Source organism: Dipodomys merriami, unplaced genomic scaffold (assembly GCF_024711535.1).
Source record: "Dipodomys merriami isolate MVZ:Mamm:240054 unplaced genomic scaffold, mDipMer1.0.p SCAF_12, whole genome shotgun sequence".
In the NCBI taxonomy this organism is placed as follows: domain Eukaryota; kingdom Metazoa; phylum Chordata; class Mammalia; order Rodentia; family Heteromyidae; genus Dipodomys; species Dipodomys merriami.
This window is the reverse complement of record NW_027202493.1, coordinates 4,579,212-4,591,477: the sequence shown is the minus strand read 5'-3', so window position 1 is coordinate 4,591,477 and position 12,266 is coordinate 4,579,212. Positions and strand designations below refer to the sequence as shown.

At 45.4% G+C, this 12,266-nt stretch overlaps 1 protein-coding gene across 2 annotated transcripts in view; it reads left to right on the top strand.

Annotated features, from left to right (window-relative positions):
- Plekha2 (pleckstrin homology domain containing A2) overlaps positions 1–12,266 on the top strand; it is a 61,729-nt gene that overhangs the window by 46,759 nt on the left and 2,704 nt on the right. For both annotated transcript variants that reach the window (XM_070016127.1, XM_070016128.1), the window contains exons 6-11: positions 948–1,088; positions 1,846–1,992; positions 2,241–2,309; positions 2,658–2,728; positions 6,058–6,121; positions 11,919–11,996. In XM_070016127.1, coding sequence (XP_069872228.1) covers positions 948–1,088; positions 1,846–1,992; positions 2,241–2,309; positions 2,658–2,728; positions 6,058–6,121; positions 11,919–11,996 — 570 coding nt within the window. The remainder of the gene's footprint in view (positions 1–947; positions 1,089–1,845; positions 1,993–2,240; positions 2,310–2,657; positions 2,729–6,057; positions 6,122–11,918; positions 11,997–12,266) is intronic.

The window sequence follows — 12,266 nt, the reverse complement described above, 5'->3', positions numbered from 1 at the left end:
GAAATCCTAAGCCAAAATCAATTTTTTTTTTTTGGGTCCTGTCGTGGGGCCTGAACTCTGGGCCTGGGCGCTGTCCCTCAGCTCTTCAGCTCAAGGCTAGCACTCTACCACTTGAGCCACAGCGCCACTTCTAGCTTTTTATTTCCTGCTTATGTGGTGCTGAGGAATCGAACCCAGGGCCTCATGCATGCAAGGCAAGCACTCTACCACTGAGCCACCTTCCCAGGCCCCAAAATCAATTTTTTTTATTTCTTAAGTTAGGGTATTATTATTATTAAGGCATGCTTTACCTGTACCATATGAATTTTGTTTTATTGTGGTGCTGGGGATGTAACCCAAGGCCTCCCACCTGCTGGGCAAGCATCCCACTGCTGAGCTGCAACCCAGGTCTCCTATAAGCATTTTGGCCTGTTTCACCTGCCCAGCAGGTTCTTTCCCAGCTTTACATTTCCAGTTTCTTTTTACTGTCCATTTCTGGGAGTTACCCTGTGGACCTCTGCCTTAGTTCCTACCTATTCTCTTGTGACACTCACCACCATCTTTAATATTCTGATTGTTTTGTTAGGCTTTTTATTATGAGTCTTAGCTATTAGCACGTTAGCACTGTGAGACAGGACTCATGTCTGTTTTGTTTGATATTAATCTCTGGTTTCCATCCAATGACATGCTGGCTTATAGTTGATAGAGAGTAAATCGTGTGTGTGTGTGTGTGTGTGTGTGTGTGTGTGTGTGTGTGTGTGTTGTCGTTGTTGTTGTTTTTGTTGTTGTCTGAATGGTTATTGACTGAGTTCCTTAGATTCAGATATAGATTGAGGGAAGGGCCTGGGGAAGAGACGAGTCTTCCTGTAAGTTGATACATTAGTTTTCTTTGCTACTTCCATCCTGCTTGAGTCTCCGCTTTTCCAGAGCCTTCTATTCCCTACTGACCGTGCTGTCATTCTTCCCAGGTACCCAAAGCTGGGACCCTACCCTTGACTACAGAAGTTCTCAAAAGTATAGCAGCTCCTCCCACCCTAGAGAAGAAGCCACAGGTGGCCTACAAGACAGAGATCATCGGAGGGGTGGTGGTCCACACCCCCATCAGCCAGGTGCTGGGCCTAGTGGGGTTGCTTGAGGTGGGGAAATAGTGAGGGCATGGAAGTGGTTTGCCAGTGCTAGTACAGTAGGTGGACAGGGAGCTGGTGCATCAGAGGCCATTGTGTGTGTCGGGGTGGGGGGGTAAAGGGGGGAATGGCAGTGCAGAGGTTGAGGCCAGTGTATCTTTAGGCTGTGTGGTCCCTGTGTTTCTTTCTTCCTAGGAGTCAGAGCACTGACATCTCATGCCTCTCAATCTTAGCTACTGAGGAGGCTAACATTGGAGGATCAAAGTTCAAAGCCAGCCTGGGCAGGAAAGTCCATAAGACTCCTATCTCCAACTAACCAGCAAAAAGCCAAAGGCAGAGCTGTGACTCAAGTGGTAGAGCACAAGCCTTGAGTAAAAAAAGCTAAGGGTTAGTGCCCAGGCCATGAGTTCAAGCTTTAGTACCAACACAAAAACAAAGCAAAATAAAACAATAACAACAACAACAAAATCTGTGGGGAATGGACTGATGTAGGAAGTGTGGCTAGAAAAAAAGTCTCCTGCCTTCCCCTAGACCATCTTCTGACCTGCATTCTCTTTCTACCCAAACCCCAGAATCTAACACTGTGAAAATACCAAGTAGAGTGCCTGACCCAGACAAAGTCAATGTTTATTTCTTATTTTGACTGACATACTATTCAAGAGGCCAGTGGTCCAATGCAGCTGGAGCCGAGGCTGAATGGAGGGTGGAAGGAGGTACTAACTCTCATGCTGTTCCCTTGTAGAATGGTGGAGACGGGCAGGAGGGGTATGAGCCAGGGTCCCATGCTATCCTTCGAAGGTCTCAGAGTTACATCCCCACATCAAGCTGCCGAGCTTCCACGGGGCCTCCCCTCATTAAGAGTGGCTACTGTGTGAAGCAAGGGAATGTGGTAAGTGGGCTATGGGCTGGAGCCAGTGGGCCTGGATGTCGCAGAGGGGAGGGGGAGAGGAGGAGCTACGGTCCTCTGTGTTCACAGAGATTGGGTCCCCACCTGTCAAGGTATTAATCCTCATATGTTGCCTCCGCTGATCATAGGAGCTGGGCATCCATGGGGCCAGGTCCTGGGGGTTAGTCTCAGTGCAGCTTCTGTGAGGCTGGGCCTTTCCCTAATGCCTTGCTCTTCATTTTTCATTTCAGCGAAAGAGCTGGAAACGTCGCTTTTTTGCACTGGATGACTTCACCATCTGTTACTTCAAGTGTGAGCAGGTGGGTGGAGGCTTCTCAGAGGTCACAGAGGCCCGGAGAGGCCTGGACACATCTACAGGATAGTGCAGATGAATAAAGATGTAGTATGTTGTCTTTCTCTCTCTCTCCCTCCCTCTCTCCTACCTTCTCTCTCTCCTTCCCTCCCACATGAAATTCTTTACAAGGACAGTAATGAGACCTTAGTGCAGTGATTGGCTTTATGGTCAGAGCCACAGAAACACCTTAGAGTTAGTTTTTCTTAATGATTTATTTTGAGACCAGGTTGTTTGGCAACCTGGGGCACGGTCAGCTGCTCAGATCATTGGATGATATAACATATTCACCTTTCTATTTGCTTTTTCTCACTAGGACCGAGAACCTCTGCGCACTATATTTCTCAAGGATGTTCTCAAAACCCACGAGTGTCTGGTTAAGTCTGGGTAATTATCTCTTCTTGTTCTTTGCTGATCTAGCCTCCATTTATCCTCTGAAAGCTTCTATTTACTACCCTTCTGAGGTGGGTCAAGAGCCTCATAGAAAAGGTGATGGGAGTCTGGTGTCTGTGGCAGACTGCTGACAAGCGCTAAGAACCCATTGAAACCCCTTCTGATTTACGAGGACATTCTTGAGGAGAAAAGAAAGAATGTAGTAACAAAGACTAGAGCTCGGATGTCTCTTAGTGCTATCATCACTGGACAGGAAGAAGAACTGTTTTTAACGTGTTCCTTTATCCACCAGGAAGTGGTTACCCTCCAAGTGCCATGATGTATAGGACAAACTTGGCTCTTGACAGGCCAAAAGACAGATGCTCTTAGAAATGAACCTGAGACCCCCAAGGGCAGCTGGGCATGTATAGGTGCTCTACAGCTGTCGGTCTTCCCTTCCCTTCCCTTCCCTTCCCTTCCCTTCCCTTCCCTTCCCTTCCCTTCCCTTCCCTTCCCTTCCCTACCCTTCCCTACCCTTCCCTACCCTTCCCTTCCCTTCCCTTCTTTTCCTTTCCCTACCCTTCCCTTCTCTCCTCTCCCCTCCTCTCCCTTCCCTTCCCCTTCCCTCTCTTCCTCCCCTTTTTTTTTGAGACAATCTCACTGTGTAGCCCAGGCTGGCCTCAAACTTACATAATCTTCCTGCTTTAGCCTTCTATGCTTGGGATTACAGACACGTACCACCACACCCAGATTGTAATTTTATTTATTTATTTTTGTCGGTTGTAGGGTTTGAACTCTGGGCCTGGGCGCTGTCCCTCAGCTCTTCAGCTCAAGGCAAGCGCTCTACCACTTGAGCCACAGCGCCACTTCCGGTTTTCTAGTGGTTTATTGGAGATAGGAATCTCACGGTCTTTCCTGCCCGGGCTGGCTTTGAACCAAGATCCTCAGATCTCAGCCTACTGAGTAGATAGGATTACAGGCAAGAGCCACCGGCCCAGAATCAGATTGTAATCTTTAGAGACTAAGTCTATATCTCTTTATTCTGAAAACTGTACAGGTAAAGCTCACATGTATCACCAGAGAAACTGTTAGCAGTAGGCATCTGTTCTCTCATGACAGCACAGGACAATCTTACCTGAAAACAATGTGTTGGGTGGACTAAGGAAGGTGGAGATGAAAAACTACTGGGACTGGCATATGACAATCACAAAGTATAGAAGACTGGGGAGAATCCCAGTGAGAATATGGAATTCATGAATGTAGCTGTGGATAGACTAAGTGTGGTTTCAGAGAGACTGGATAGATGGACAATTGGGCACAATTAGAGCCTTAGAGCTGCTGTGACCCTGGAGGGCCAGTACAGATAGGAGGCTGCCTGAGCATATTGGGGAAGACTGAGGAACTAAGGTAGGATTCAATTCCATGAGAGCCTCAAACTTTCCCAGACTCTTACTCTGTTCAGAGTCAGAACTCTTAAGTAAAAGGTTTCAGAGAGGTGGGGCTAGCAGGAAAGGAAATCCCAGGTTCTGTAGCCTCTAGGCCTGAGAGACTGCAGCTGGTCTAGACCCAAAAAGGAGAGTCAGGACTCCTGGGTAGTAAATGAACATTTGAATTGACCTGAAGTGAATTGAAAGGTGACATAGAATATGGGTACTGGTATGAGAGGAAGGGGGATTTCCTGCCCATTTTGTTCTACCTCCTCAGTAGTGGATTATGTGATGACACTGCTTATACACAAATAGTAAATGGTAGGTCAGGCTGAAAAGAGCCATCTCTATTCACAAGTTCAGAAAGTACTAATAATAGGTGGTGAAATAGAAATCCTTGCTATTCAGGATGCTGAGATAGGAGGATGGCAGTTCAAAGCCAGACCAGGCAGGAAAGTCCATGAGATTCTTACCTCTAATTTACCAGCAAAAACCCAGAGGTGGCGGTGTGGCTTAAGTGGTAGTGTGCCAGCCTTGAGTGAAAAAGCTAAGGGACTGTGCTCTGGTTGTGATTTCAAGCCTCAGTACCAACACATACACACACAAAAATAGCGAAATGGAATTTAAGTGACCCACATTCTTCTAAATGCCTTTTGTGTCTTCTTGGGAACAGTCCAAAGGATGTGTTTTCATTTTCATTTTTTCACTTGGCGTTGCAAAGGCTGACAGAGTTTGTGAAACATATCCCAAATGCCTTCTTTCTTAGTAGAGTTGGAATTTGGCCCAGGTCTACTCCCTTTCCCTCATCTTTTTTTTTTCTTTGAACCATGATCCTCAGATCTTAACCTCCCGAGTAGCTAAGATTACAGGCATGAACTGCCAGCACTTGAGGTCAGTTAAGTCTTTTACTCCTTATATAGCCCCACAGTGACTGGATACACACGGCCGGCATTTAACTCTGTCAACAATTGGGGCTGACTTAAGCTTGTCTCTCAGCATCAGCTACTTCTTGCCCTCTGCCTTGCAGAAGTCAGAACTTTGTTTCCAAAACTTCCACAATATTAGAAGCTGTTTTATTTTTCATGGTGCTGAGGACAAAACGCAAAGCCTTGTGCAGCTGGATTCTACCACTGTGCTCCCACACTGAACTACATCCTCTGTCCCTGAAGTAAAACTTTTAGTCTCCTCTCACTTTTTCTCCTCTTTAGCTCCTTGTCTCCTAGGTCAGTAGAGTGAGGCCAGGAGCGGGAATGCAGCAAAGTGGGTGGGATTGCTGCTTGGATGAAGGAAGGTTTTAGAAATGGAGAATTGGCTTTCAGAGTAGAGGAGAATGATAGTGAACTCAGGAAAGGCAAACTCTGGAGTCAGAAGTGGGTTTTAATCTCTGGTACTTTGAACATATACATCATTTCAGCTGTTGGAATCGGAATTTCCTTATCTGTAAAGAAGAGAAAGTCTGAGCGAGGGAAGAAAAGAGGGAAGGAGAGAGAGAGGGAAAAGGGAAAAAGAAAGAGAGAAGAAGAGGAAGGAAGCAAGAAAGCAAGGAGAGGAGGGAAGGAGGGAGGATGGAAGGAGACGGAGGGAGGGAGAAGGAGAAAGAAGAGGAAGAAAGGAAGGACAGAAGAGAAGAAGGTAAGGAGGGAAAGAGGTATGGTGGATATTAGGCAGGAGATTTGGGAAGGAAATTAACTATCAAATTAGAACTGGTGGAGGTGGTAGAGTTGGTGGGTGTGGTGGGGTCCATCAAGGTGGCATACTTGAACCCTTTAGGAGAGGGAGAAGCCGAAGGGGGAATGGCCCAGGCCCCCCACCCACCTTTATATGATAGAGGGCACTGAGGTTAGGCCTTAGGACCAATCAAGTGCTTAAGGTACTACACCAGCATGCAGGGTAACTAATGTTCTCTTTTCTATCTAGTGATCTCTTAATGAGAGACAACCTGTTTGAAATCATAACCAGCTCCAGGACATTCTACGTACAGGTAAAATACACACTGTGAAAGGACTCAGGTTTCCATTTCAGAATGGCTGCCTAATAGCCCTTTCCCTTTCCCTTGCTTTCTCTTTTCTTTCACTTGACGTTTCTCGGCAGTAAATTTAGCCTCTGAGAGTCTGAGTCCCATTTTATTCTAAACAGGATGTTTGCCAAAAGCTTCCCAACCATAAAATAGCACAAACAGGTCAGCCATGGTACTGGAGACGACCAGTGTAGAGCAGCTGCTGTCAACTACTAGGCCTCAGCTAAGCAGAGAAAGGAGAAGTAGTGGCTGATTTCACTTCTGCTCCAGAGGGTATTTATGTCTTGCCTGTTTTTGGACATTTCTGGGTGCGGAAGCACAGACTCACTGAGGGACCTGCGCAGGAGCAGGTGCACAGCCAGCTGCACAGAAAGCCATTGTTTGGGCCTTTGGCCATGCACCTCTCAGGAGTTCCCCTCCCCACCCCCCAGCTTTGGGGCTCTCCCGAACCCTTCTAGCCAGGCAGAGTTTCCAGCAGGGCCTAGATGTTCATGGCCAGCTTCCCATCCAGATTGCCCAGGTAGCCAGTGAATGTTGAAGTCCCTAGCATCATGTTGATATGGGATTTCTACCATTAAAGTTGATAAGCAGGATGCTGACTTAAAGGCAGGCTTCCCAATTGGAGCCTTTGAGGTTTCAGAGCAACTTTTAGTCTCTGTTCCCCACAAGCAGAAAGACCCATAGTGCGTCTTACATTCTTCCTCTGGAGTCCAGCAGACATGCTAGCACTTAGTCCTCTCTAGGCCATGCTTCTTCAGACAAGTACCTATTATCCAGAGGAGATGGCAGAGGGAAGGCCTGGGAGCTGGACTGTGGCGTTAAAGCTAGTTACTCGGCATTGCCATTCCATTTCAAGTTCAAACTGTAGATGTAGAACTAGAGTTTCTGGTTATTGTATTCAGTAGATATTATAGCATGTCCTTAGAGTGCTAGACATTTTATCTTGGGTTTGTTAAGAGAATGTTCTGGACAAGTACAGGGAAGTTAAACCATGAAAGGGAGGAGTGTGTAGATGAACTAGAGGGGAGTACGCAGGGTGCTGTGACACTATAATGATGGATGAATGACTTACCACTTCATTACACACAGTAAATATTCATTTTTTTGGGTGCTGATTCTGGGGCTTGAATTCAGGACCTGGGTATGCTGTACAGTGTTTTTGCAGAAGGCTAATGCTCTATCACTTGAGTCAAAGCTCTACTTTTGTCTTTTTGTTTGTTAATTGGAGGGAGATAAGAGTCTCACACTTTCCCAACTGGGCTGGCTTTGAACCTTAGTCCTAAGATCTTAGCCTCCCGAGTACTAGGACTACAGATGTGAGCCACTGGGACCTGTCAAATAGAAACAAAATTTGCAAGTAGGTGATCTCAATATGAAAGATGGGATGTGACAAATAAATCCAAATATACTACAAGAAAGACACAAGCTCAGCCTGGCACCAGGCTCATGCTTGTAGTCCTAGCTATCCAGGAGGCTGAGATCTGAGGATTACCATTTGAAACCAGGGAAGGAAAGTCTATGAGCCTCTTATCTCCACTAAACTACTCAGAAAAAGCTGGAAATGGTACTGTGGTTCAAGTGGTAGAGTGCTAGCCTTGAGCAAAAAGAAGCTCAGGTATACCCTGAGTGCCCCAGGACTGGCAGAAAAAGAAGAAAAGAAAAGAAAAAAACATGCTCCCTGAGGGGATGAAGGAATATAGATCAAAAAAGAAAAAGAAGCTGGGCCCCGCTCACGCCTACAATAGCTAATGAAAATGAAAATAAGATTGCGACTTGAAGCCGAAAGAAGTTTGAGAGACCCCTGGCCAAGAATCTAGAATTTATCAAGAGGAAAATTAGTTATCGAAATGAGAAATGTAGCCAGTCACTGGTGACTCATACCTGTAATTCTAGCTACTCAGAAGCCTGAGAGCTGAGGATTGTGGTTCAAAGCCAGCTCAGGCAAGAAAGTTTTGAAATTCTTATCTCCAATTAACTATCAAGAAAACCAGAAGTAGAGCTGTGGCTCAAGTGGTAGAGCACTAGCCTTGAGTTAAAAAGCTCAGGGACAACTTTCAGCCCTGAGTTCAAGCCCCAGGACTGCCGAAAAGAAAAGAAAAGAAAAAAAGAAAACTGGTGTTGTTGACTTGGTATAAATCCAGTTACAGGATTAGTGTGCTAGGTCAGGATAAGAGTGACTGAGAGAGAATTAACAGGTGAATTTCAGTGTTAGGCTAGAGCTCTATATTTACTGCTTAGCTCAGACTCCAAAGTGAATGGCATCACTTAAAACTATATGTACAATCTACATGGAAGGCTGTGTTAAAGATTGGATTGGGCCTTGGGAAGAGGGTAGAGGAAGAAGGAAGGAAGGAAGTGAGAATTGCCTAACAATTTAGGATAAGACAGGGCCAATAACTGGAGGGAGATACTGGATGGCCACTATAATTCCTTGATTCAAACCACTGCACTTGTTATAATACTGAGTAGTGAATACACAGTAAAGGACTGCAGTAATACCACAGATCAAAATGACTTAGTTTAATACCTTGTTTTACTCATATCAGAAACTGCTGTCAGGGGCTGGGAAGGTGTCTCAGTAGTAGAGCACTTGCCTTGCATGCCTGAGGCCCTGGGTTCGATTCCTCAGCACCACATAAGAAAAAAGCCGGAAGTGGTGCTGTGGCTCAAGTGGTAGAGCGCTAGCCTTGAGCTGAAGAGCTGAGGGACAGTGCCCAGGCCCAGAGTTCAGGCCCCACAACCAGACCAAAAAAAAAAAAAACAAAAAACTGCTGTCAGGCTGGGCAGCAGTGGCTCATACTGGTAACATTAACTACTCAGCGCACCAGTAACATTAGCTACTCAGGAGGCTGAGATCTGAGGATTGGGGTTCAAAGTCAGCCACAGCAGACCCTTATCTCCAATCAACCAGCAAAAAGCTGGAACTGGAGATGTGGCTCAAGTGGTAGAGCACTAGCCTTATCAAGCCCTAAGTTCAAATCATGGTAATGGCACAGAAAACCAACTTCAAACCAAAAAACTACCATCAAAAGACAGAAACCCTACTTTTATTTGGGACCAAGCACCAACAAATGCACACAGCTAAGTGCACCAGAAAGAGAGGAAGGTATGGGTTGGACAGTGCCCCTCTGTTCTACCCAGATTCAGCACTTTTAGGTTTTGAGAAAATCACCATGAGATGTGAGGAGCTCATTTCTCCTTTCTCCCCCTGGCTCCTGAAGCTATCTCATGATACAGTTTTTGAGATATCTTTTAGATTTTGATAAAAGCTAAGCATGGACTGTCCATGAAAGCCAGCTACATATATAAACCTTGATATTTTCATACAATAGTTTTTGTTTTTATTGAAACTTCACTGCCCTCAAACTGGATCCCAGTTCTTTAAAAACAGAAACTGATACTGTGGTTCCTATACAATGGTAGTTTCTTTCCGTGTCCCAATGGAAAGGAATTACCCAATTAGAATAGTTGCTTTTCGAATTATGTATGTGTATATGTGCACACACATATATGAATATGTATACATATATATGAATTGAAATTTGGCTGTTTGAAACTGGGCACTGGTGGCTCACGCCTGTCATCCTAACTACTCAGGCGGCTGAGATCTAAGGGTCTCAGTTCAAAGCCAGCTGGGCAGGAAAGTCTGTGAGACTCTAATCTCCAAAAAACCACTCAGAAAATGGAAAGTGGCACTGTGGCTCAAGTGGTAGAATGCTTGCCTTGAGCTGAAGAGCTGAGGGACAGCACCCAGGCCCGGAGTTCAAGCCCCACAACCAACAATTAATTAATTATTTTTGGTGTTTGAGATCAAACCCAGGACCTCACACATTCTAAGCAAGCGCTATACCACACTGTTTAAATAAGGTTTATCTAATTGAGCCCATTTAATTCTCTCAGTGGTTTGCCTGTGGAGCAAGCCTGTACTTGGTCCTTGAGACCTAATCCTGGTTGTGTTTTGGAAACAGATGTGGTTTTCCTTGGGGGAACGACCAGATTGCCAAATAACTGGAAAGAGACAAGGGGGAAGAAAGTGTAAGTTGACAGGCACAGCACATGTGGCCCCTTGTGGCCATGTCCTTGTTCAGTGTCATCTAACCATGGCGGGGAGTTGTTTGGTTGGCAGGTAGACATAGGAGCTTGCAAGTTCAAGAATGAAAACAAACCAAAATGGCTCACGTTTTTTTCATGATAGAAGGCAAAGAGGAGTCACTTTGAGCATGACCAAGTGAGAGCAGAAGCAGAGAAATTTGAGGTTGGTGTCAGTGTTTGCCCACTGTCCATACCATCCTGTAATCTCATGCTGGGTGCTTCTGTGGAGCTCTTAGTGAGTCAATCAAGATAAGTGAACAAACAGAAACTTATGGAGGTCAGAGGTTCATTCTTGTACCTACCTGTGAGCTTCCACCTGCTGTAGCGTGGAACCCCCCGTAGGGCCCTCAGAAAATGTTTGAGCTCCCCAGAACTGAACTCAAAGGGTTAGAAAGCACCCAAAGAGAGACCTTGCTAACCAAGCCAACTCTGTTACTTTCCCCCCTTTTCTTTTTAGAGCTGCTGCTGCCCCCTGCTGGAATTGGAAGTCATTTTCTAGAGGAAAATATTTTGGCTCTGCTTTTTTTTTTTTTTCCCTGATCTTGGGACTTGAACTCCTGGCCTAGACTCTGTCCCTGAGCTTCTCTGTGCTCAAGGCTAGAGATTTACCACTTGAGCCACAGGGCCACTTCTGGCTTTTTTTTGTTGATGTGGCATGAAGAAATCGAACCCAGGGCTTCATCCATGCTAGGCAAGCACTCTACCACTAAGCTACATTCTCAGCCCTCCAAGGCCTGCAATGGTTGAGGCCTAGGTGAATTTTCAGGACAGAGCTGGGTAGTACTTTGAGAAAAGATCCTTTTCTGAGTGAAGACATATGGTCATACATATCTTGGGAATGTAGCAGAGGGATTTGGCCTTAATGTAATTAAAAGTGGGGTTTGATGATGATGATAGTGGTGGTGGTGGTAGTGGTGGTGACAATGATGTAGTTGTACAGAGATCACAGTTCCATAACGTTCTTTTTAAATAATTTTATTATTAGTAGTACAAAGAGATTTCCATTTAACATAACAGCTTTTAAATACAATGCATCTTGATCAGTGCATCCCTTTCATTATTCTCCCTCATCTCTTCCCATCCCTTCAACCTACCTGGCTCCATTTTCACATATGCACATTGAGTATTATGACTGCAGTTGCCTGTCTTTCCTCTCTCCATTTATCTGTCCTCCTTACCTTAACCTCTATTCTATAACAACATGTTCCAGCTTCCTGCTATTCGTTTTGTTAAACTGTTTGTTGTTGAAAGGAGTTCTTGTGTTCTGGTAGTTCTAGTAGAAAGATGACTGCATTAAGAGTGAGTAGAACTCAAAGCTGGATGAGCCATGAACCTTGAGCGTTGGTCTTCCAGGACACGTGTTCTTGTCTGTAAAGCCAAAAGGCTGGAGTAGCAGTGAAGGAGAGAGGAAGTTTTACAAAAGATAGGGAACAAGCCCCCTGACACTGCCTGAAGCAGCTCTACTTTGGACTTTTATTTATAGGGTGTCAAATAAGATATTGCAGGGGAAAAAACACCAATGTCCTCAAAAGTCCTCAAACTTCTGATTTCTGAGGTCCCTTCCAGCCCTAATGGTGTGATTTTATGAATTTAAACTTGAGCCAGCAGCTTGAATGTTGAAATTCCAGTGCCAAAACCGGCCCATGTAAGTGCTGTGGATGTTTTGCAGGCAGACAGCCCTGAAGACATGCACAGCTGGATCAAGGCGATTGGGGCAGCTGTCCAGGCCCTCAAGTGTCACCCCAGAGTAAGTCACTTCCGTTCTGTCGCACAGTGTCGACTTAAGAGATGAATTTTCCTTAAGCGAATGTTTTTATTTGGTGATGTAGGCAGGCAGCCCAGGCCTTACATGCAGCTGAAGCTACAGGCCAGCTAGCTTGTTTTTCTCTTTCTTTACTAATTTGGGTAAACATTTTTTTTCCTTTTTTTTTTTTTCTTTTTGCAGGGGGGAGGGAGTGGGGGGAGGGTTAGAGGACGTAAGTTCAGATTGGACAGAGACATGGAGTGTCTTCTGTGT